The 22,926-nt window shown below is 35.2% G+C and overlaps 1 protein-coding gene across 1 annotated transcript in view; it reads left to right on the top strand.

Annotated features, from left to right (window-relative positions):
- Positions 1-22,926, top strand: part of DPY19L1 (dpy-19 like C-mannosyltransferase 1) — a 44,532-nt gene that overhangs the window by 9,330 nt on the left and 12,276 nt on the right. The window contains exons 6-17 of the mRNA XM_059479930.1: positions 3,068-3,188; positions 4,742-4,835; positions 7,054-7,111; positions 10,661-10,752; positions 12,191-12,290; positions 13,658-13,735; positions 15,286-15,372; positions 16,823-16,882; positions 19,268-19,348; positions 19,935-20,036; positions 20,734-20,805; positions 22,245-22,294. Of these exons, the coding sequence (XP_059335913.1) occupies positions 3,068-3,188; positions 4,742-4,835; positions 7,054-7,111; positions 10,661-10,752; positions 12,191-12,290; positions 13,658-13,735; positions 15,286-15,372; positions 16,823-16,882; positions 19,268-19,348; positions 19,935-20,036; positions 20,734-20,805; positions 22,245-22,294 (995 nt within the window). The remainder of the gene's footprint in view (positions 1-3,067; positions 3,189-4,741; positions 4,836-7,053; positions 7,112-10,660; positions 10,753-12,190; positions 12,291-13,657; positions 13,736-15,285; positions 15,373-16,822; positions 16,883-19,267; positions 19,349-19,934; positions 20,037-20,733; positions 20,806-22,244; positions 22,295-22,926) is intronic.

Genomic DNA, 22,926 nt, shown 5'->3' with positions numbered 1-22,926 from the left:
AACCAATCTGGAAATCCCATTGCTAAGTAGGACGTTAAATTAAGTAAGAAAAGTAAAACAATTCACTTACATGTACAGCCAGTACTAGCCTTAAAAACTTCAAAAAAAGGGAAAAAAAGTAAAATGAGTGTGTAGTAATCAATACATCATTTATGTAAATTATACATATAAGCAGTAAAAAAAAGCTGTCAAATGCTACAAGGTTGTCCTTGTAGCTGTACAACGTTAAAATTCAAATAAAGTTGATTTTCCAAGTATTTGCTCCATAGTCAGGTTGTTCTAGTAATTGTAGTGTTTTCATTTCTGATGAAAAATGGTAGAGATAATGTGTTAGTTTCTGTGGTGGAGAGATAATGTGTTAAGTTTGCTCTCTGGATGTTCATTGTTATGGAACAGTTGATATTTCTGTGTGTGGTGGTGATAATGAGGATGTGAGTTGAAATGAGGAGTGTGTTACAAAGATCCATGTAGTTGGCTTTAGAGTGCACACTCAAAGGCAACTAGTGAAAGGGCTTAACTTTTCTGCATGTTCTTTTGCAGCAAAGCAGTGGCCTTGTCCACAGAGCACTCCTGGGTCTGAGTGCCAGCCTTTTGTTTTCCAGGGTCAGCATTTGCTGCCTCATCTGATACAGAACAGTAGAAATTCCAGAAACAGCACTGTGCTCCAACTGACCTAGCAATTTTGTGCTGCTTACTGATTTGTTTCCATTTCTATGCCCATGTTAACTATTTCAAGTAAAGCAGCTTTTGGCAAAAAATAGGTTTTTTTGCTTGAAGTACTTAGCCTGATACCTTTTTAGGGAGTATTCACATGTAAAATCTGCAGCAGATACAGGCACTTGTGGCATAAACAGGTTAAATTGATAAATTAAAAACAGGTTGATAAATTAGTAATTTGATTTTTCTTTTTTTTGATGCAACATTTGGCAAGAATGGTTTATATGCTTGGCTAATGTCAGCTTCAGGGCTGGTGATGCAAATATGCCATAGAGATATCCCTAACAAAGGGACATTCAGGTGATAAAAAGAAGGACACTGATTTGGTTCTCCAGGCCTATTGATGTCTGTCTGGATATGGGACAGTGTCTGGTTCATGTATGCACGTGTGCATTGCCAGAAGCACCAGGGCACAGATGTTCAGAAAGTTTCCAGGAATTCAGGATGCTGTACTTTGTAAGGCACAATGTTGAGGCACAGAGTCTTGGTCTAGGAAGATGTAGTTATATTTTAAATATACAGGATTTACATTGTGAGGGTGTGAAGGTCACAGATGAAGTGAGCCATGAAGATTGGAGCCTTGATACTAAAAATGAATGAATTTTAGAATCCCAGAACAGTTGAGGTTGGAAGGGTTGTCTGAAGGTCCTCTAGTCTCAGCACTGCTCAAACCAGGGTGAAGTAGAGCAGGTTGCTCAGGGTCATTTCCAGTCTCAATTTGAATATACTCCACCTCTCTGCAGATTGTTCCAGTGTTTGACCACTCCCGAAATAAAAAATTCCTATGTATAAGTGGAATTTGTTGTATTTGAATTTGTGCTTGTTGTCTCATGTCTTGTCAACCAAAAAGAGCCTGTCTCAGTCATCTTTATTCTATGTCCTCCTTGTCTTGAGCAGCCCACAGCTGAGCCCAGCACCGCAGATAGAGTGTTAGCAATGCTGAGTAGAGGGGAAGTTGCATTTCTTGTCCTGGTGACATGCAGCTGATGATATATTGGTCTTTTCTGCATCAAGAGCTTGTTGCTGGCTCAAGTATAAATTGTGCAGCAGAACTCACAGGCCCTTTTCTGCAAAACTGCTTTCTAGGTGGTCACAGTGGTGTTCATTCCCAGTGCAGGACTTTGCATTTCCCTTTTGGGAAGATTCCTGTTGGCCCATTTCCCCTGCCTTTTGATGTCCCTCTAAATGACAGCACAAGGATCAGTCACTTCTTCCAGTGTTTATCCTGCAGATTTGCTGAGGATGTTCCCTTGTGCCATCATCTAGTCTTAAGATGTAGAACAGATTGGCACCAGATTAAAAAAATATCTGCAGTTTTCTCCTTATCTATCAAGACAGTCATCTCAGAAGGTTATAAAGCTGGGATTGCACCTTTTTAAATCTGTGCTGATTGCTTCATATCACTTTTTTGTCCTGTGTGTATTTGGAAGTGGTTTCCAGGAGGATTTACTCCATCACATTCTCACACGCGTTGTCTGTTTTTCCTTCTTGCCCTTCTTGAAGACAGAAGTGACATAAAGAGTTTTATTAATTGTATGGGGAACGAGAAGAGAGAATCATCTTTCTTATATATGTTCTCTGTGACACAGGGCAGAGGCAGCTAATACTGCAGTGGTGAAACATATTGTCAGTCTGGGAACCCCTGGGTTATAACTTTCAAAGCAGCTCAACTGGAATGGCCACATTACTCATTTATGAACTCTATAAAGTCAGTTATATCCTGACAGAATAGCTTGGTAATGTTATTAACTAATGACTTTGCTGTGAGATGAGTTCTCATTTTTGCTGTGTGTAAAGTACTGATGTTTTCTGTGTCAGGTGTTGAGATTTAGTTGAGTTGTTGTTATAAGAACATTACAGCATTTGCATGGAAAATGGAAATGCTCTCTTACATTGCATCTGGAAGCCCTTTGAATGCATGCTTAAAATTAAGCTATCAAAATTTAACAGACTAAAAATCCTAAAGATTTGGTCCACTAATATTCTTGTGAGGTGGAAAAAAATTGCCTTGAATGGGTTCAGTTTTGTCCACTGGCCTCTGTCAACAACATCTGTGATTTTAATATCTGATACACAAAAATACTCAAATGAGGAGCCTTCCAGACAATGCAATATGTGGGTTTTTTTTCCTGAATATTGCAGCTTGATGCATTAAATTATTTCTGTTATAAAGCATCTGAGTATCAATAGGCATAATTTTAGTCTGTTAATGAAGTCTGTTAGATGCCTCTAGGAAATTGTGGTCAAAAGTGCTGAGATAAATCCTGAGTTTGAAAATGAGCCTGGATGAGAGCCAGCTGTCCTGAGGGGTCACTCTGGGCAGAAACTTCTAATCCTGTTTTCCCCCTAGGTGGTCCTTGCCAGCTGGTACCGCACATATACCACCGTTATGGATTTCCTTGGTGTGCCAACAAAGACTTGTTGGACTGTGAACAGAGGAAAAGGGCTTAGTCCTGTTGAAAGCTGTGAAGGTAAATTCTGGTTTATCATGGTTTCTCCATGGAAGCATGCACTTGTGGCATTATGTATTTCAGAAATTATAAATAGTCCTGTGTTACTGAGGGTGAAAAATGTGGGTTTTGCTTATTAGATACCTCCTCTGGCCTAGATTGAATTCCTGTCCTGGAGTTCAAAACTTCACAGTTATGGTCTGAGCCCTCATAATGTTGGGTTGCTACAAAGACTAAGATGTCCTAAATGTAATTGGAAGCCTACTGTAGATGTATTAATTTTTGTAACTTCTGAAGGATCTCAAATACATTGCAACTTCCTGCATTTCAAAATTTCCTCCTTCAATTTTGGAGATTTTTTAGAGAACTCTTGCCTAGTGATGCTGCTGAGAAAAAATCCTCTTCTTACATGCAGTGCTATTCAGCCTAAGAATTCAGCATAAGAATTTCAGCCTTAAACGTTGATTTGACACTGTGCTCCAAAGGACACTGCCACTTTTTTTTCCCCCACATTTGAAATATTGGCTTGTCAAGTAGGTATTAAACAATAAAAGTACCTTACTGAGAAGTGCTTTTGAGGTGTTCTACAGTCAGTTCAACCTGAATAATAGATGGTAGTTTGTGAAGTTGTTTCATTTTATCATTTAGAATGCCTTTGTGTGATGACAGGGTAGTATTTTTCCTTTGCACAAAGGCTGTAAGAACTTCAGAGCTTGAATGGGTCACTTTCTCTAATTTTGTAAGAAGCAATAAACGGTGTGCAACCTTTCATTCCTGTTTTTCATGAAAACAAAACCAACAGAAGCACCAGCTATTGAGACTACTCTGTTTTGTGAGCATATCATCATCTTAGTTTAGAAAACTGTCTTGCTGTGTTTTCAGCAGTGGGGAATAATCAGTTCTGCATATGAAACTGAAGTTTTGCTGCCATTCACTTTAATGAATAAGGCTTTTTAATGCTGTATTGCTGAAATGATTAGAGCCAGGAGGGTTTAAAGAAATAGTGGGAAAGAGAATAACGGCAGAAGAGTGAGCGCAGAAGTGTCTGTTAATGAATAAATTGAAAGACTTGCATTACTGGAAAATATCTTGGCTTATAATGAAACAAAGCAAAGAGTGTTGTGTGTGATATGTTTAAAGATGAGTTTACTCCTGCAAGAGATGGGAAGTGTGAGTCTAGGATTAACAGACCTGTTCTAAAAAGCTCTATGATATAAAAATGTAGTCTAGAGAATATTCTTAGCTGTATTTCTACCTGCTAAACCTCATAGGTTTTTCTCTGCAGTTAGTGCATCCTTCTTGGCTTATTCTGTCACTGACTGCCCCAATGTTGTATCTACCCCTACTCTTCCTGTTTTTTTCCAGAGCTGTGATCTCCTGATTGAATCTTCACAATAGTCTTAATGACATCTACTTTTTTTTAAATTGTCTTTCTGTAGATACACTGAGATACTATATTGATAGTTTATAAATAATATAGACATATTAAGATAGTATACTGATTGTATGATGCTTTATAACCAATATGGCCTTCCTTCTATATTTGACAACATATATTAACTGTTTTTTGTTAGGGTTGGGAGACCCTGCTTCCTTTTATGTTGCTGTGATTTTTCTGTTGAATGGATTCATGATGTCACTGTTCTTCATATATGGTACATACCTCAGGTAAGGCAGTTGAGACTGGGCTATTTAGTTGGTATTAGCTGTCAGTTTTTAGACAAAATTTGAAAAAGTGAATGTAAAAATATTTTTGTGGGATATTGATGATTTGTACAGCAGTAGTGCTTTTTTTTACATACACATTGTCAATAAAAATTACTGAAATAGAGAAGCTTTTTTCTTAAAACGACGATGCTGCTGGAAAAAAAAATGTCAAAAATTTTATTGAGGCTGTGTCTCATTGATACCATGGGGTTGTGGATTAAACTAGAAGTTTATATGTGTTTTAAAAAGCTTTTGACATATTTCTGCTCTTAAAATTATCATTGTGACTCATTTTTACAACAAGTTGAATGATGGTGTACTTTTAACCAAGACTGGCATTTTCCCACTGCTTTGCTTCAAGTTGTATTTGCATGTATTTCCATTTTAACATAACTGAGAAGGCAAAATATTTTTTGACCTAATGCATTCTTTTGGACAAATTGTATGCACTTCCTTTTTTCTATAAATTTGTGTTTTCAGTATCTGTCCTTACATTTCAGGAGCTGTAATACACTTTCATACAAAAATGGATTCCACATTCAGCAGAAAAGCAGAAGTGGAAATATGTTTTCTGTTTACATCTGTTTTCATGTGTTGGTTTTGCCAAAAAGTGAAAGGCAGCTACATTTTCCTAAGAGATGTGATTAATTTCCCCCCCTCCAATTCATTTCTGGCTTCATTGTCATGGGTTTTACTCCTTTCTCAAGCATGTGCTGATAAAATAAGGAATAGCTCAGGGCAGACACTGTCAGTAAAAAGAGGAAGTTGCCTAGTGCATGTTTTGAGGAAGTAGGTAAACTTTGAATATTTGTCTTGTTAACTTGTAATATTTCTCTTAAGGGAGTTGTACAGAAATTCACATTTTATATATGAATGTCATTGAAAAATCAGTGACCTCTTTATTTCTCACTACTTTCTTTAAAAAGCATAGACCTTGAGTTTTGTTTCTGGTTTTGCGTGTTTTTTGGCAAATTTTTATTCTGTTTCTAGGGCTAACTTTTTAATGCTAAGCATGTTCTTAACATTAAAAATTTTAAAAACTAAAATTTTGCATTTTAGTTTTGAAGCTTTTCAAATTTATGGGATGTAAAGTTGAGTTTTATGTGCAAGAATGCACAATTCCTGGAGATTCGTTTAGCACTTGGTATCTTTAATCCTCAGATTTTGTACCCAGAACCTACTGATTCTGTTTAACTTGTATATTAGTGATGGGTGAAGGATCTCAGAGGGCTTTTTTTAGTTTTTGGGTTTGTTTTTTTTTTTTTGCCTTTTTTTTTTTTTTTTTTTGTGTGTGTGTGTGGTTGATTTTTTGTTGTTGTTGTTTGGTTTGGGTTTTTTTTCCCAAGAATCTTAACAGCTGGCTGCTGCTTTGGTTTAGTAGCAAAAATGGTATCATCTGTCATTCAGAGTAGTAGTGAACTTGTGTGCACAAAAATGTTCTTTGCTTTATATCACATAGCTTGAGCAATTATAAATCTGTTCAAACAATAGGAACTTTTTCTATTGCTCTTTTGAAATGGGAAAAATCTGATTAATATCTTTGGGTTTACTTTTGGTATTTATTCAATAGGTGAATTTGATTGGTATGGAAATGTAAAAAATACATTTAAGTCAAGGGCTTAAAAAGCTTCCTCATGTTAACATTGCAGTATTTCACATAAAAATTAAATTGTATCTTGCATTGACCCATATAATGAATTAATTTTTAAGTATGTTTTTGAATGTGCTTGATTTGATTACCCTAAATTAATCTTTAGATCCACACCAAAATTTCCTGTTGGGTGATTGAGCATGCAGATTCTGATATTTACTGCTCAACATATTAGGGAAGAAGTACTGCATTTATATTGTCTGGTTTTTAGAAGCACCAGATGTAATGATCTGCACCAAAATTTGTGAGCAGTGGAATAACTGTTTTCCAAGTTATTAACATTAAAATTGGTGTTCTGTGAAGAAGAGTTGATGTATGAAGGACTGGTTTGCTCTGAAATAAACCCTGTCTGACTAACTAGTATTTTAATATTGTATGTACTTTATTGATTTACTTCCCTTGATGTTTGAAAGCTTTCCTCCCTTCCTCCCCAATAAAATTAGCTGTACACAAGTGCAGCTTCACTTTTTTTTAAGCAACATTGACCATGATAAGATTCTGTTGTACCTATTTTTCTTGTTTTCACAGTGGGAGTCGCCTAGGAGGCCTTGTTACTGTGTTGTGCTTCTTTTTCAATCACGGAGAGGTAGGTTTCCCTCTCCCACCACTCCTTTTTGTTTTTAGTTATTACCAAAGTTTAAGCTATTTTCATTTCATTAAATGTAGTGATGTTGCTTATTTATTTGAGATTGAATTTAAATAACTTAAATTCAATTAAAATAAATTAATAAGACAATTGAAAGCAAAATAGACTATGACTGAAAAATACATAGCACAGTCCAATGTCCCTTAAGTGCTTAAAATAAAAAATCAGAAAGGAAATATATTGTAAATTGGTCCTGAGATTGAAACTCAGTAGCACAATGACTTCAAGTTTCAAAACATCAGGATACTCTATTTTCATGCCCATACCACACATAACTGGGCTACATTTACCATATGAATGAGCTTCAGAAGCTTCTTTAAATTGCTGTATATTTTACTGGAAACACAAAGAAAGTGCAAAGAAACCTCGGTATTATTTATATACTATACCCAGGATACACAGAATTTAGAAATAGTGTATGTATGTAAAGGATTCCAGTGCTAAACTTAAGTAAGCTGCATTGCAGGAAAGAAAAAGGAACTGTCACTTGCAACACCTCCTGGTTTTCCCAGTTAATGCTGTTCATGTCATTGTTTCATATTTTGGAAGAAAAATCATAGCTTTCATTCTTATTCCCTTGGGCTGTTTTTTTTTTTTTTTTCCTTAGTGCTCATTTTATGAAAGGAAATTTGTAAATAACTTCTAAATGGAAACTAACTACTTATAAATTAGTTTAGGGTTGAAATTATGTTTTGTTTTCTTACTTTACTGAGCTGAACGTGGTAGAGAACACTGAGTTGTAAGAACATGTATTGTACATAAGAGAATTAGAGATGCTTCCATCACAGTAAGCTTTGACAGTTTTTTTATAAAACAAAAATCTATGTGATAAAATGACTATTTTATTTTCAAGTTTCATTTGAAATGTCTTTTCTTTAAATATCCCCCATGTATGCATGGGGGATATTTAAAGAATTTAGGCACTTAAAAATGTAAGCATATTAAAGCATTGTCACCTATGGATGTTGAACTGCCTGGTTGAGAACAGGTGAACATTAGAGTTCCTAAACTTATTTTTTGTGCTCTATGTGTGTAAATATGGCATTTTATGTGGATTTCTATTCTTAATGGCATCCTGAAGTGAAATGATGTTTCATCCTTTGCTTGTGAATACTAATGGAATAGGCACTGTTTTCCAAGTCTGTGAAGGTGGTAAGTGTAACTTCAGAAAGAAATGTGTTGAAAACTTCAAGGTAGTGGTAGCAAAACAACATTTATTTCACTGTGATACAGTGCAATTCTTTCCATGGGTGACTGTAGGAGAGCTTCTCTCTCTCTGTGAATGACTTGACTTGGGGAAAAAGCACAGGTAATGTATTTTGGAGAAACGTGTGAAAGCAGATCTGCATAGCTCTACACAGATGTAGTCTGGGTTTAGGTGGGGCTTAAGGAAGGCAATCCTGGTTCAAGCTCAACTGCATGGATTTCTGGAGAACAACAGGAAATACTTGCAGAGGTGCAGCATTGGATCTCAGCTGGCACTTTTCTGTTTGGACTGTAGCTGAATGGAACAACTCAGACTTATTTGATATTGTTGTGTATATATTTATGGTAGTACCTGTAGTCAGAGGTGCACAGGGGCTCTCTCCTCACAGGGTGCTCATGTTGAATGCCATGCTGTGGGTGTGCCTGTGTGCGTGGAAGAAAGGCCCAGCTCTTTGACAGGCTTGTGATTATGTGCAAATCATCTTGAGTGGGTCAACAGTGCCTGCAGTCTAGCTAGACCAGCTGCCAAAAATTTCCCTTCCTATTTGGGAAGGATAGGACTGAGCTACACAAGTAAGCCTCATGTACAGCCCTTGGTATCTCAGCTGTAATGCTGAGATGTAAAAGTTGTATGTAAAAATGCTCTCTGGCTTTCAGCTAGTGACCCTAAGGCTGTATGTTTTTGTTTGTGCCGCGCTTGTGCTGCTGTGTTTTAATGATTTCAAACTTAGACAAATCTGATATATTTCTACCTGCAGCAGAGTGAGTTTACAGCCTTGATAAATCATCCACAGATGATTGAATTTAGCATTGCATTCCAAATATAGAAAAGTAGCCCATGTTAGTCAATCTACTTCTAAGGTAATGCTTCCTTTTCATGGTTGTATATGTTCATCATTTTTTTCATGTCTTATCTTTTCCAGTATCATAAGATTTGGTAAACCAAATGTTGCTGTAGTCTTGAAAAATATGCAAAATGACTACACTGCTTTAGAATAATCATGATTATATTTATTGCTTATTAAAAAAATTAACTCATCACATCTGTGCAGTCAGCTGAGGACAGCATATTAATACATATATTTATGAAAGGTTTATTTTAATGATAATTGCTGCAGCTTTTACAAAGAGTGCTTCAAGATGTCAGGGACTGTGATTAATGTGATGTGTTTCTGTTCTTTGCTTTTATTTTACACTGTTAATTTAACATTCTTGGGAAATGGCAAGACAATAAGCAAGGAATTATATAATGTTGATTTTAGTGACTTGCTTGGTAAAACAATATTTTAAAAAATGGTTTAAAGATTCTAGGAAGCAAGGGAAAAGGTACATTTTTGCAGCAGTATCCTACAGTATTTTCATAGATTGGTTATAGTCTATGTTAAGATTAATTACATTTTTCTCTTGTAGCTGTAAATAACTTATTTCTAATTTTTAATGCAGATCTCTTGATCGCCAATTTGAACCTGTTTTTTGTATGTCAAAGTATTCCTGTAAAGTTGTATTTGTTGTTTTTTTAAGGTCAGTGTAAGCCCTTTATAAAGAGCTGAATATAAACATTGGAGACAACAGTTGTAGCTGAGCCATTTGCCATGAGGCCCATTATTTATTTGTCATTAACCCCATTAATTAAGAAATTAATGAAACAACTATTCAGTTGACTTCAGTGTATTATGCTTTGCTTTATTAGGGTTAAAGAATGGAATGCATAAATTACGTATAAGTAGTATAGGGTCTGTGTGAATTTAATTTCATTATTTTAGTGTACTGGCCTGTTTTGTAAGGCAGCTTCAGATTTTATACTTAATGTGCTGTTACTGATAGAAATTTGAAATGTTTATAACCTAAAGAACTCTAGCATAATGAGGAATATATTGCTTTATCCTTCAGATCATCTTCCAAAATACTGTCTCTGTCTAAGTGTGGCAAGTCACTGCATCAATTTGAGAATTATTTACCTAGAAGAGTTGATTATTTCAGCAAAACCAGGGACAAGTAGCTGCTGTCTTGCTTTTTTCTTGGATATTCTCTAGCTGCCACATTTCATTTTGGAAAAGCAGTGCTCTGTTTTAATTAAACAGTGTATATTAGGCCCCAAGGGTGGAAGCTACTTCCTTTTCCTTCCTCTTTTCTGCTTCCTGGCTTGTCTTTTTAACGTTCTGACTAAAAGCTCTTGTAGCTTGGTTTTTGCTTTATTGGAGTATCTGTAGTCATTCATTTTGAAATACATTTTATGGAAATATATCAGTGAATGTCACCATCTAACCCAGTTCTTATTTTCAGTGCACTCGTGTCATGTGGACTCCACCGCTTCGTGAAAGTTTCTCATACCCATTCCTTGTGCTGCAGATGTTGATTTTGACCTATATTCTCAGGTACCTCTCAGTTTATACTGGGTCTTTACAATGCTTTAAAAAACGGAATGTCACAGGACATTTTTTGAAGTGCCTTTATTTAAATATTTATTTGAATGCCTCCATGTGCTGTAACAATGGTATCATTAACAGAGAAACTTTCCTGTGGCTGTTACATTACAGACGCTGCACCAGTAGAACTGCAGTCATATTACTCACTTATTAAAAGGAAAAACTTTGCAACTTGAAGACATGATTAACATAAAAAGCAGAATTACTGTGTTGGCAAATACGTGTCTAAAGTAAAAATCAGAATTTTTGGTTGATGTCCCTTCCTTCCCATGAGAAACAAGCTGATACTTCATCAATTGGTTTTGTCCCTCTTGGAGAGTGGTATGTTGGCTGCACGTAGAGTAAGCCTATGCTTTGCACCAAAGGATGCTATAGGCATCCATAAGCTAGTATGTTCTTGCAGTTTTCTGTGACTAATTAACTAGTCTCATTAACTAGTTCAATGATTTAGAGCAGTCTAATTACATTAATGCAGGGATGCTCTTGAGTTCATTAGCCCTGCTTTTCCGTGATTATTTCTGGCTTGCAACATGATTATTACTGTCTTGCCTCTGTTTTAGAAAATAAGCATGACCATTCCTACTTAAGGGCTTCTTTACCAACTCCATTGCATGAGATTTACTATGTATTTATGATTTAGGTGAACTTGGTACTTATAACCACCACCTTTCCTTTATTAGGTCATACAGATTTGTACTTATTGATGTTTAAAGCAAAAGTATCTCATGCTTATCACTAATTTGTGGTTTTTTATATAAGGAAAAGATATGTGCTCTCAAGAATTTAGTGAAATTTGAAACATGACATGTTTCAGAATTGAACTTGAACCAACACAGGATTAAATATTTTAAATAGCATTTATTTCCAAACATGGAGAATAGACTGGGGTTTCAGTTACAGATGAGTTTCATGTACTTGCCATTGTCTCCTTCCCTGAAACATCACTCAGGATTGCTAGCAGAAGGTAAATATGGAAGAAATGTGAGAGAGAGGAGTTAAATCACTTTCAAATGCAGACCATTCTGAAACAGTTGTGATTTCAGCTGAAATGGAAATAGTTGTGACCTGACTGTAGAGTCGTCACAAGAAGGTGAAGCACTTGCAAATGACATGCTTTGGCCTGCTCTACTGAATACTGCCAGGAGAAGACTTGTTTGGTAACCAGTGAGTCATCAAGCAGTTAAGAAATCAGAGCTGTTGTCATAGAAACTCAAGAAAAAAAAGATATTAAATTTACTTGGGCAGTGTTATCTGTAGTTGATCAATATTGCTAGCTATCTTCCAAGGTAGCTGTGTTTTTATTGCATTTTCTATTGTACTTTTCAATTATATGCAAACACCTGTGTAATTGTACTTACTGATGCCTATTCTGTCTCTTTTTCCCAAGGATTCCGAGTATTAATACAGGAAGCTTGATTGCACTGTGTGTTTCTAATATCTTTTTCATGCTTCCCTGGCAGTTTGCTCAGTTTGTTCTTCTAACTCAGGTGAGCCCATATTTACCTCTAAATAGCCTCTTTGTCTAGCCTGGACAAATTGACTGCTTTGTATAGACAGCCATTGAACTCACAACTATACTTTCCTTTTTAGCCAGATTTCATTCACGCTGTCAGGAAAGATTCTCACCCTTTACCACATCAATCTTGCTAGTCTTGAGTTTAAAAGTTGACTGTTTACACCTCTTATCATTCTGTCTCCAGATCTAAAAATATTTACTTTTCCCACATAAACAGCCTCTAGCCTGAGATCAGTACCTTAGAACAAGAAAAAAAACTTTGTCTTTTGAAGCACAAAAATAAAACAAAAGGCATTGATCAGGCTGTTAGAAAGTTTTAAATGTACCAGTGTTTGCATGGCATGTAATAGCTGGCATGATTTTGCATGATTTCCTATATAATTTTGATGAGTTTGTCTGTAGTGCTGTAGTCTGAGATTTTGGATAATTGAGGTAACTGTAGTTAGCACTGAAATCTAGGGAATGCTGATTGGAACCATAGGATGCTGTCATACAGCAACTTTCCTCCTGTTTGAGTTGGTTGAGATGTAGCCTGTTGACTGAAATCCAAAATCTGTGTCTCCAGACCTTTTCACTTGTCCGCTTTACCTGAAGCAGAGTTTGCCTGGTTTGAGTTGATAGCTTTAAACAATCCATATAAGCTGTGGTATGCAAGGTTTCTAACTGCATAAGAGGAAATCAATAAATTCTGTAACATATTGAGAAAAACTCATCACTGTAACCTGTTCAAGAAGCTGAGCCTGAAATTTGAAAATTCAGGTTCACTTCATAATTTCATTAATTTCCCATATGACTTTTAAGATGCTGTCTGATCCATATTTTCTTGAGCCTTATTTTCCTCAGCAGCAAATTGTGGATTTTTCCATACTTTGCTGAAAACTTAAAATTAATTAGTAATTCTTTTGTGGTTTTGACTGTTATATTTTGGGGTTTTTGTTTTGGTTCATTTGGGTTTTTTTGTTTATTAGGTTTTGTTTTTTTTTTTCCATTTTTGTTTGGTTTGGGTTTTCGTGTGCTTGGTCTGGGGTTTTTTGTGTTTAGATTTTTTTTTTAAATTTTGTTTTCAATTTAAAGGTGAAAGGTAATGTGTTAGTGCTGTATTTTGGTGGCTTGCATTTTTATAAAGTTGAGTACTTATTTCTTAAATATTCAACTGGATTTGATAATTCTTATTTAGAGCACCACAACAGGATTTCTGAAAGAAATAATTATGAAATGTCTAAGTACTAAGTAAAAAGTAGCAATAAAAGTTAATGATTGTTTGAATAATCTTTTCTTTTGCATGAAGGAGTACACCAGTGCAAATTGTTTTAACTTCTCTTTCACTTTTCATTTTAGATAGCTTCATTATTTGCCGTGTGTATTATGGGTTATATTGACTCCAGCAAATTACAGAAGATACTGTCTGCTCATATGGTAATGTTTTTTAAAATAAACCTTAAGTCCCCTCAAACAGGTCAAAGCATGAAAAGAGACCATTTGTCTGAAGTGTTTTCCTTAGTTGCACAAAGGTTGAAAACATGCAGTGATAGGGGAGGGAGGAGTCTGGACTGGAACTAAAATTGGGTTTTGAAAACTACTGTAGTCTTGACTATCCAGAGATCTTGTGGTTTAACTATTTGGGGAGACACTTAAAAAGGAGGACAAGAAAATAAATTTTTAAGTTGAAAATCTTTTTTTATTTTAAAACTGTGCCAGAAAGTCAAGAAAAAAGGGAAATGATAAGTAAAAGATGTGTAAGTTTCTGCATAATACCTGATTTTAATTTTTAAATTTGAGATAGTGATCAAGTTTTGCTTTTTGAAGTGAGATTACAGTTTTAAATACAAAGGAAGATGTAGACAAGTTTTTTTAAGAAATGTGATGGCGCTTAAAAATATGTTTTGCTAAAATTGTACTATGCTAACTCAGTGGGTGAAAAGAAAGTATTTCCCCAGAAAAGAAGCTAAATTATATTTCATATGTTTTAAAACATTTTTTGAAATACTGTAAATGATAAACTAAAGGCAATGTTAAGTTCTGTGTGATTTTTTGGTCATGTAAAGCAGGAACAAAATAAGCAGATTTCTTTGGTAGCTTTTTGACAGAAGCAGGATGACATACTTAAGCTTTCTGGCTTATGTCAATAGTTATATCATAATTTAGGTGCTGAAGTGCCATAAATAGCCTATTTTCAGATAGATAAACAGTCATGTTATGTTACAGCGACAGCTTATTGAGTCTGGGTAAACTGCCAGTCTGTTTCGTGGTGTTTTCAATTTTTTCCTCCCTCCTACCCTCCTCCTTCTGTGGAAAATGAAAGTCTTAACTATGTGAAGAGGGAAGTAGAAAAGTCTGCAAATTACTGTGTTATTTTTACTTATTCCTGTGTATAAAAGAAGACAGAGCTTGCTTATTGATTTTTGCCCGCCAAGTTGGAAAATGTAATTCAGATTGCTTTCTGTTAAAAAAGAGAGCACAGTAGATCAGGATAGTGGATGAAAGTTGTATTTCAGCCTTGAATTGGGTGCATATGACAAGACAGAGTTCTGCTTCCTTGACTTTGATGATGATAGTACTTTAAATAAATATTTGTCAGTTAGGAAGAAAGAAGACATCAAACATTCTATTAATTTTTACGTTTGTCCAGAATTCTAAAACGTAACAAACAGGATAAAGAGAAATAATACAGTAATTTAGAAAAAAAATTAATATGTTAGAAGTAGCTTCAGAAATTTATGTATTATATTACATAAATTTATCCAGGATTTGTTCTTGCATACTTTTAATGAATAAATTAAAACAATTATCTACACTTGGCTACCTGCTGCCATTAGCTCCTTACAATCAGTGTTTTCAGAACAAATCTGCAAGTGTATCAGGACTGCACTTTGCTGTAAAGTAGGTGTTTTTAAATTTAAAGCTGTTAACACATTAGGTAATCATTACCTTTTCTATTTTGAATTGAATAATTTTTATTCTTTCAGGTATCTCTTCTGGTGTGTTTTATTCTGATGTTTGGTAATTCAATGTTACTGACATCATATTATGCTGCATCTTTAGTAGTTATCTCGGTAAGTTGTTTAAGAGGAATCATATGCTGTGCTGAGACTGCGGTGCTGTACTTTTATATATGTATTGATGTAAAATGTGCAACTGCTGCATTACCAGACAGATGAGGAACCCTTCACATGAGAAACAGGATCAGACCATAAAGATATCTGGTGATGGCGTACATACTGATTCAGGAAATCGTGGATTTACACCAAAGCCTCTTTGTAAGAGAAATTCAGTTAAGACTCAGCTCTTCTACTTTTATAGTTCACTTCTTTTTATTAAAATATAAAATGTACCATGTATGTAATTTTGACCAGAGTAACTGTAAAATAAGAACCATGAGCAAGAAGGAGCTTCATTTAAATGCTTCTTATTGATAGTAAATCCTCTAGTGCAGAACAAATGACTAAGCCATATATAACAGTGGTTTAAGATTGTTTGAAACTGCTGCATCATACCACAGTGTTCGCAAAATTACTCACTGAAGATTCATCATCTCACTATTCATTATCTTAATCTTTCTTTAAATAGGACAAAACCCCACAAGCTCTTTCACTTTTGTATAGTTCCTCATAAAGGATTTATGTACATAAGAAATAGGAGAGAAAGTGTTGTGAGCAGATCCTATTTAGCTTTCTGCAAATCATCTTAATTTCTGATACTTTTTGCCTGTTTAAATTTTGTCAATCAGCAAGAGTGTGGCAATTTCTCACTTATGCTAGAGTAGACTGCCTTGGCTGCATATTTGCTGTAGTATAGTTTGCTTGTTATGAATCTATTCTAGTTTCTTGTAGCAGCTGTTGTAATTACATATTAAGTACAGTTTGAGTTCTCAACCTGTTGAGTTCCTTGCCCATTTTCTGCTTTGATAAAAGTATTTGTTGTTTGTGTGTTATTTGGATACTTATACTGGCCTCAGTCTCACATATGGACTGGATTTCTGGAAGCTTTTAATTACTTTGTTCATCAAATTAGCCTAAAATGGGTCTTCCTTGTGTTACAAAATGAACACGTTGTGAAACAGAAAGGTGTGACTCCTACCACCTTCCATACTCTGTTGCCTTACTTGAAAATTGTTTGTATTAATGCTGCCAGCAGTTTATTTCTTGCTTCAGTCTCTTGTCATTCACAGAAGCAGACAGAGCTCAGTTTCCCATTGGTTTTGATTTAAAGAAGCTCAGAACTGAATAATGCAAAATCTCCTTACTCATTCAGGAGAAAAGTAGTCTTCCATAATTGTACTCAAACTGCAGTCAGAGTTTCTTTGTTGGCAAGTTTTGCCAGTGGAGGGTGAAATCATACTATATATATTCATATCTCAGGTTGTATTAATTCTGGAAGATTTTTTAATAACTAAATATATGGTGTGATAGGCTTACCAAAAGGAAAAACCTCTCATTCAGCATACTGGAATAGCTTGTTGTTATTATGTTACCTGAAAATATGCATTAATTTTTTTTTTATTAGGGAATTCTTGAATGGAGTCCAAAAATCTTGAAGAGGCGCAAAAGAGAAGTCTATGTATGGGTAAGGAATTTTGAATATTTTGAAATTTCAGGGAAAAACGATGACTTTTTTTTGTTTGCTTTTGTCAAATACAGAAACAACTTCTGGTTTCATTTCTAATAATTGAAAATCAAGGACTATAGCTGCGCTACTGTCTTTAATAAATTGTCAACATTCTCAGCAATTAGTGTTAAATTCCTGAAGAAATAAAGAGAGCATAAACACACATTTATATGAGAAAGCTGAAATAACCTTTAAATGGCAACACATTTAATTTCACATTGACAACTTTACATGTTTACAAAATCTAAGATCTGTATGGAAATCCTTTTAAAGTAAAGGTCAATTTAGAAAAGGCAAGTAAAAGGCTAACAGTGCTTGCAGAAATGGAGATTAAGGTACTGCATTTGATATTCACTAAAATGTGGTTATCTATAGAATTTTTTAAGGATATTTTTATGACAACAGCAAACATCTTAAAATTGCATAGGGAAGCAAGTCAGAGTAAAATACTGTAGAGTGTGTAGGTGAGGTTGGAGAGTAGAAGTCATGTCCAGACAGGGAGAACACTCCCAAAACTATTATGAATAAAATGTAACACTGTAGAAAACATGAGAATTGACTTGCTGCATAAGACATGATGTTAACATGTAAAAACACCTCAAATGGGAGCCTACCAAAACTATGCCTGACTTAAGACAGGCATTCTTATTAAGTGAAGGGTGAGCTGTTAGCAAAACTGGATGAAATTCATGCAGTTATTATAAAGGAATTAGAATAGGAAGGAATTAAAATATTAATAGGAAACTGCAGTGTGTGGCTACATGCCTGGCTGTAGTACCAGAGAAAATCAGAGTGTAGGCAAATTTCATGTCAGTTTTCTGAAATGGAGATCCAGTGCACTTGTGGAACGACAATCTAAAAAATCTGGGGTTTGTAAAAGAATAAGAACTTGTATGGTGAGGAAGGTGTTAAGCTGTATGTATGTGCAGAGAGACATCCAGTGCAGCCTTTGTGAAAGGAAGTCGTGCCTTGCAAAATGTTTGACTCCTCTGAAGGATGTAGATAAGGGTGTGTGGGTGAATGTAATGTACATAAATTTCAGGAACTTTTTGGAGAAGCTGTCTAACTGGAACTATAAAAGAAACTAAACTCCATGAGATAAGGTATGAACGTTAGAAGGTCAGAAACAAAGGATGGTGGGATTAAATGGTAAGTTTTCAAAAGACCACCACCAACCTAAAAATGTATATAAAATAATTGATCCTAAATAAGATGCTACCATTCAGCAGAGAAATATCAGTATTCTTACGCAGAGTTCTCTGAACACACCAATTCATTACTGAGCAGACACCAAAAAGGAGAATACTTGATGGAAATCAGAGAGAAGGACCTGTAGAGAAAGCAGAATTTCTTTTTTTTATTTTGTAAATTCATATGTAACATTGTACATATTGCATGTAGTCTCAGTCAATGTGTCTTACATAAAAAAAAAGTAAAAACTATAATGCCTTCCACCAAAATCTGTTGACATTGAGTATGAAGATAATTATTAATGTAGATTTACCAAATAGCTGAGATTTTAAAATATGTTAGAATTCTACGTATTGTAAAGGTAGAATAAAATAAAGGTAAATATGACAAAGCCAGTGAAGAAAAGTAAAATATGACTTTTTAAAGGTGCTGTGGAAGAAAAATACCCAGAGGCATTCAGTAAAGGATTAGGATACCTCCTAGGTATTTAGGTTTCTTAGCAGCCATGAAATGAGCTGATTGAATGCAGCCCATCGTCACATAAAACCCTGGTTACATTAGGGCAAAGATCAGTTTTTTGTTGCATTCTCTCTGAAAGCATCTGCTGTGAGTCCCAAATACAAGATGCAGGCACAGGTTGTCCTATTCAGTTGATCCATTTTTATAAAGAATTAGCTAGATTAAGCTACACTGCCAAGAATTTAACCTTCTTGGTACAGGAATAAACTTGATACATAACTAAAAGGAGTAACTGGACATAGTTTGTTTTTATTTCCATCAACTTCTAACCTCAGATCATCTTGCGACAGTGCTATAAATCATCAAATTCCTCCAAAGATTTGAATTACCAGGCTAGCACAACCTGGTATAATATGGAGCAGCTCTTGTCCAGAAACAATCCCTGCACACGGATATGTGCAAAACAGATGGAACAGACAGCGAGGCTGCCCCTGTTTCAAAATAACTTTTCTACCCCCTCTGCTGCACTGTTGTATGCAGTGGTACAGCTGTAGTATAAGGCAGTGGCACAAAATTATTCAGCCATAACATAGGAGAGTTTATAAATAGTGGCTAAATTTAAGAAGCTTTTTAAAAAAGAAAAAATTTGTAAAAGTTAAAGACAACCATTTCATTCTAAATATTTTTTTCAAGGTCATTGAAGGATGTGCCTGGTTATTTGGGACAGTCACCTTGAAATACCTGACTTCTCTTGTGTTTGGAATAGCTGATGATGTAAGTTCTATTATCAGAGTATCTGGTTGGTATCTTACAAAAATTTTGTCATGCCTAATATTTGATTTTGACATCTTACTGATGTACTTTCCTGAATTTCCAGAATTTGTTTTAGAGAAGTGGGAGAGACATTGTATATTTGCTTTTTCTTTCATTATGTATTATCGCTTTGAGATCTTATTACCAAAATTTGCAAAACTACAAATACTTTTGTCTTAGTGAATGCTCTATGTGTTTGTTTTTAAATGTGGATTTACAGGCCTTTGTTTGTCTTGGCTATCTTCTACCTACACCTTTATTTACTGAGTTTGTCAATGCACTCTTCTCTGGAACTAATTTTTTTGCTGTTTTCTGCTTTTTATATAACACCATACCATCTGTGTTAGACTCAAAGATGTTATTTAATACACTGGAAGTAGATTTTTGGTGCTCTTGTAACAATACTGTAAGTGATATAAAATTCTGTTCTAATTAAAAATATTTCTCAATAAAGTGTAATTTATCATATTTATACTACTTTGTTATGGAAAACACGACTGTTTTTGCTTACTACAGTTTGGTATTTGTTTCCTGTGTATCCTACCAGGCTCATATAGGAAATATATTGAAATCTAAATTTATTGGCTACAAGGATTTTGATACATTAATGTATACCTGCGCTGCTGAGTTTGACTTCATGGAAAAAGAGGTAATGTGATTTTGGAAGAGGGAACTTCTTGCTTTATTTTTATTTGTAACTTAAAACATTTCAGAACCACATGTCCTACTGCCATCATAAGTTCAAATACATACTTGAAAAGATAAATTAATGAACTAAAGCTAAATTTAATTGGGTTTATTGCATTTAAGTGAACTTAAACCAAAGTAGTGTTTTGATTTTAGATCTAAGAAATATGCTAGCTTCAATGACAGAAGTGCTTCCTCAGGAATAAATGAAAGGTTACAGTTCTGCAAACAAGATTTTATGGGGCTCTCAGTACCTGGTTTTGAGTGTATGGAAAGTGTACTGAGAGCTGCAAGGGCCTTATGTGATAAGTTTAGACAGGAGAACAGCATTGAAAGTTCATCATGTGGCATTAATAGACTTCCTTTAATTTATCACTGCCTAGATATGCATTTAGAATGTTTATAGATAAGTCAACCTATAGTACTCAAATTCAGATGAGATACAAACTATTTCTCATCTTTGAATGGCTTGCCAAAGAACTGGAAATAATTTACTGATGACCCTAGTATTATGTCTTTAGTATGATTGCTGAGTGGAGTTTACATTTACATTTTACTCCAGAAAGGTCTCATTATATTAATTTCTTTAAATGGTGATTGAAATAATTACAGATGAGGGGATGAGGGGAAGCAATTAAAGAACTTGATTTCCATTTTAGACTCCAGTAAGATACACAAAGACTCTGCTATTACCAGTTGTTCTGGTGGTTTTTGGGGTAATCATCAAAAGGGTAAGTGATTGATTTTGTGAGTTACCTTTACCTTAAACTTACATTTCAGGGTTTTTTTTGAAGGGATTGCTATTTATTTATTTATTTGATATGGGAAGACATTTATATGGGAAGAAATTGATATGATGGGTTAACCTTTGCTGACTGCCAGGTGCCTGCCAAGCGATGCTGCTATTCCTTACCCTCACTATGATGGGGGAATATGAGTAGAAAAATCTCATGGGTCAAGATAAGTATGGGGGCTTCACTCTCTGATTCACTGTCATGAATTGAGGAAGATCAAATTAAATATTTTGTGAATTAAAAATAAAATGCAAGATGAAAACAAAAAGCTAAAACCATCTTCTCCTCATCCCCAGGCTCAGTAGGTCCGTTCCATAGGCTGCAGTTGTTTTAACAATGGGGTCAGCATAGGTCAGGTCCTTTCCATGGGGTACAGTTCTTCAGAAACAGACTGCTCCAGCATGAGTCCCCCAGAGGTTGCAGCTCCTGCCAGAAAACCTGCTCCTTTGTGGGCTCTTGTCTACAAGCTGCAGTTCCTGCCACGAGCTGTTTCCTTTGTGGGCTCTCTGTGGGTTGCAGCATCCTTCAAGGCATGCGCACCTGCTCTGGCATGGGCTCCTGCACAGGTCTCAGGTGAATTTCTGTCTGCTCCACCATAACCCTTCATTGCCCTCCACGGGAAAAGAAAAACAACTTATATCACTGTGGTGTTCTCCAAAAGATGCAGTCTCATGGTTCTTATGGAGCATCTCCTCCCTCTCCTTCACTGACCTCAGTGACTTGAGTCTCGTTTCACTCCCAGTTTTCTTGCTGCTCTCTCTTAAACATGCTGCAGAGTTACCTTTTTATGAACATGTTATCAACAGGGGCCCCACCAGTGCTGCTGATGAGTTCAGCTTTGCCCAGTGGTAGATCTGGTTTGAAGCTGTCTAGAGCTTGGCCTCTGACGTGGGAGCAGCCCTAGCTCTCTTCCCACAGAAGCCACCCCTGCACTGCTCCTGATACTGAAACCTTGACATGTAAACCCAATACAGTCAGAAAAACACAGGTTTTCAAGAACATGTATTTAAAATTCTGTATTCTCATTGCAAAGATTTTTGCAAAGGTCCAGTCCTGAGACAGATAGAAGAAATTTCTTTTATTTAGCTGATGAATACTAAACTGGAGTTTATAACTGTTTTTGTAAATTTGATTATGTATCGTTTGTGTAAAAACAACTTACAGTTTGCACAGGAACAGATGGGATAACTGCTAACTGCCTGGCTAATTAAACATCCTCTAAAAGAAGTTCTGGCTGAAACATTGCATGTCTTTTATCTTAGCGTTATCTCAAAAAGAGATTACCCAGGTGTGGTTTAATTTAGCAAATGTTGGAAATGCTTCAAAATGCTTTTGAAAGTACGTTCATACTTTTTGTTGTCTCTTGTTTTCTTCAGGCAATTAAATATATTCTGTGCTCCTTATCTCACACAGGCCGATATGAAAAGTAAGTATTGTCTTCTTTTTTAATGTAAAACTGAGTTTTGATTTGCTATATGCTACAAAGTTCAGAATTCTACATTATGTAAGTTCTTTTTGAAAGGTTAGTTATGTGCAGTTCGGTAACTGAATGGATGTATTGCAAATGGTATTTTTATATTATAACTAAAATGAAAGTTATCTGACATGTTTTAGACATCTTAAAGCCATTTATGCATAGATTTTATATTTAATGATTTACTTTTCTGCTCTTTTCCTAAAGCAGTATTTATGTGCTTTTTTGGCTTTTTTACTATTTATATTTTTTTACTTTTTTACTATTTGTATAAATAGTAAATACAAATTCTTTTTTCCCTCATTAGTTTCTTCATGGTTATAAAGGTACCAGAGTTTCATCTCATGGAAGTAATTAAACAAAACCTGCTAAAACCAGTACTCGAGATTTCCAAATAGATACAGGGATTGAGGAAGATGGTTATGATTTGCAATTTATTTCAAAACTTGGATAGAGGGGTGGAAAAAAATTCTAACACTTGATTCATGTTTACTGGATTAGCTGCATTGTCTAATGCCATTAGAGATTATCTTATTGTAAAGCCATTTCTTCTGTACATAAATAATGATGGGTTTTGGGTTGTT

This window comes from Ammospiza nelsoni, chromosome 1 (assembly GCF_027579445.1).
Source record: "Ammospiza nelsoni isolate bAmmNel1 chromosome 1, bAmmNel1.pri, whole genome shotgun sequence".
Taxonomy (NCBI): Eukaryota; Metazoa; Chordata; class Aves; order Passeriformes; family Passerellidae; genus Ammospiza; species Ammospiza nelsoni.
This window is presented reverse-complemented; position numbering and strand designations above follow the sequence as displayed.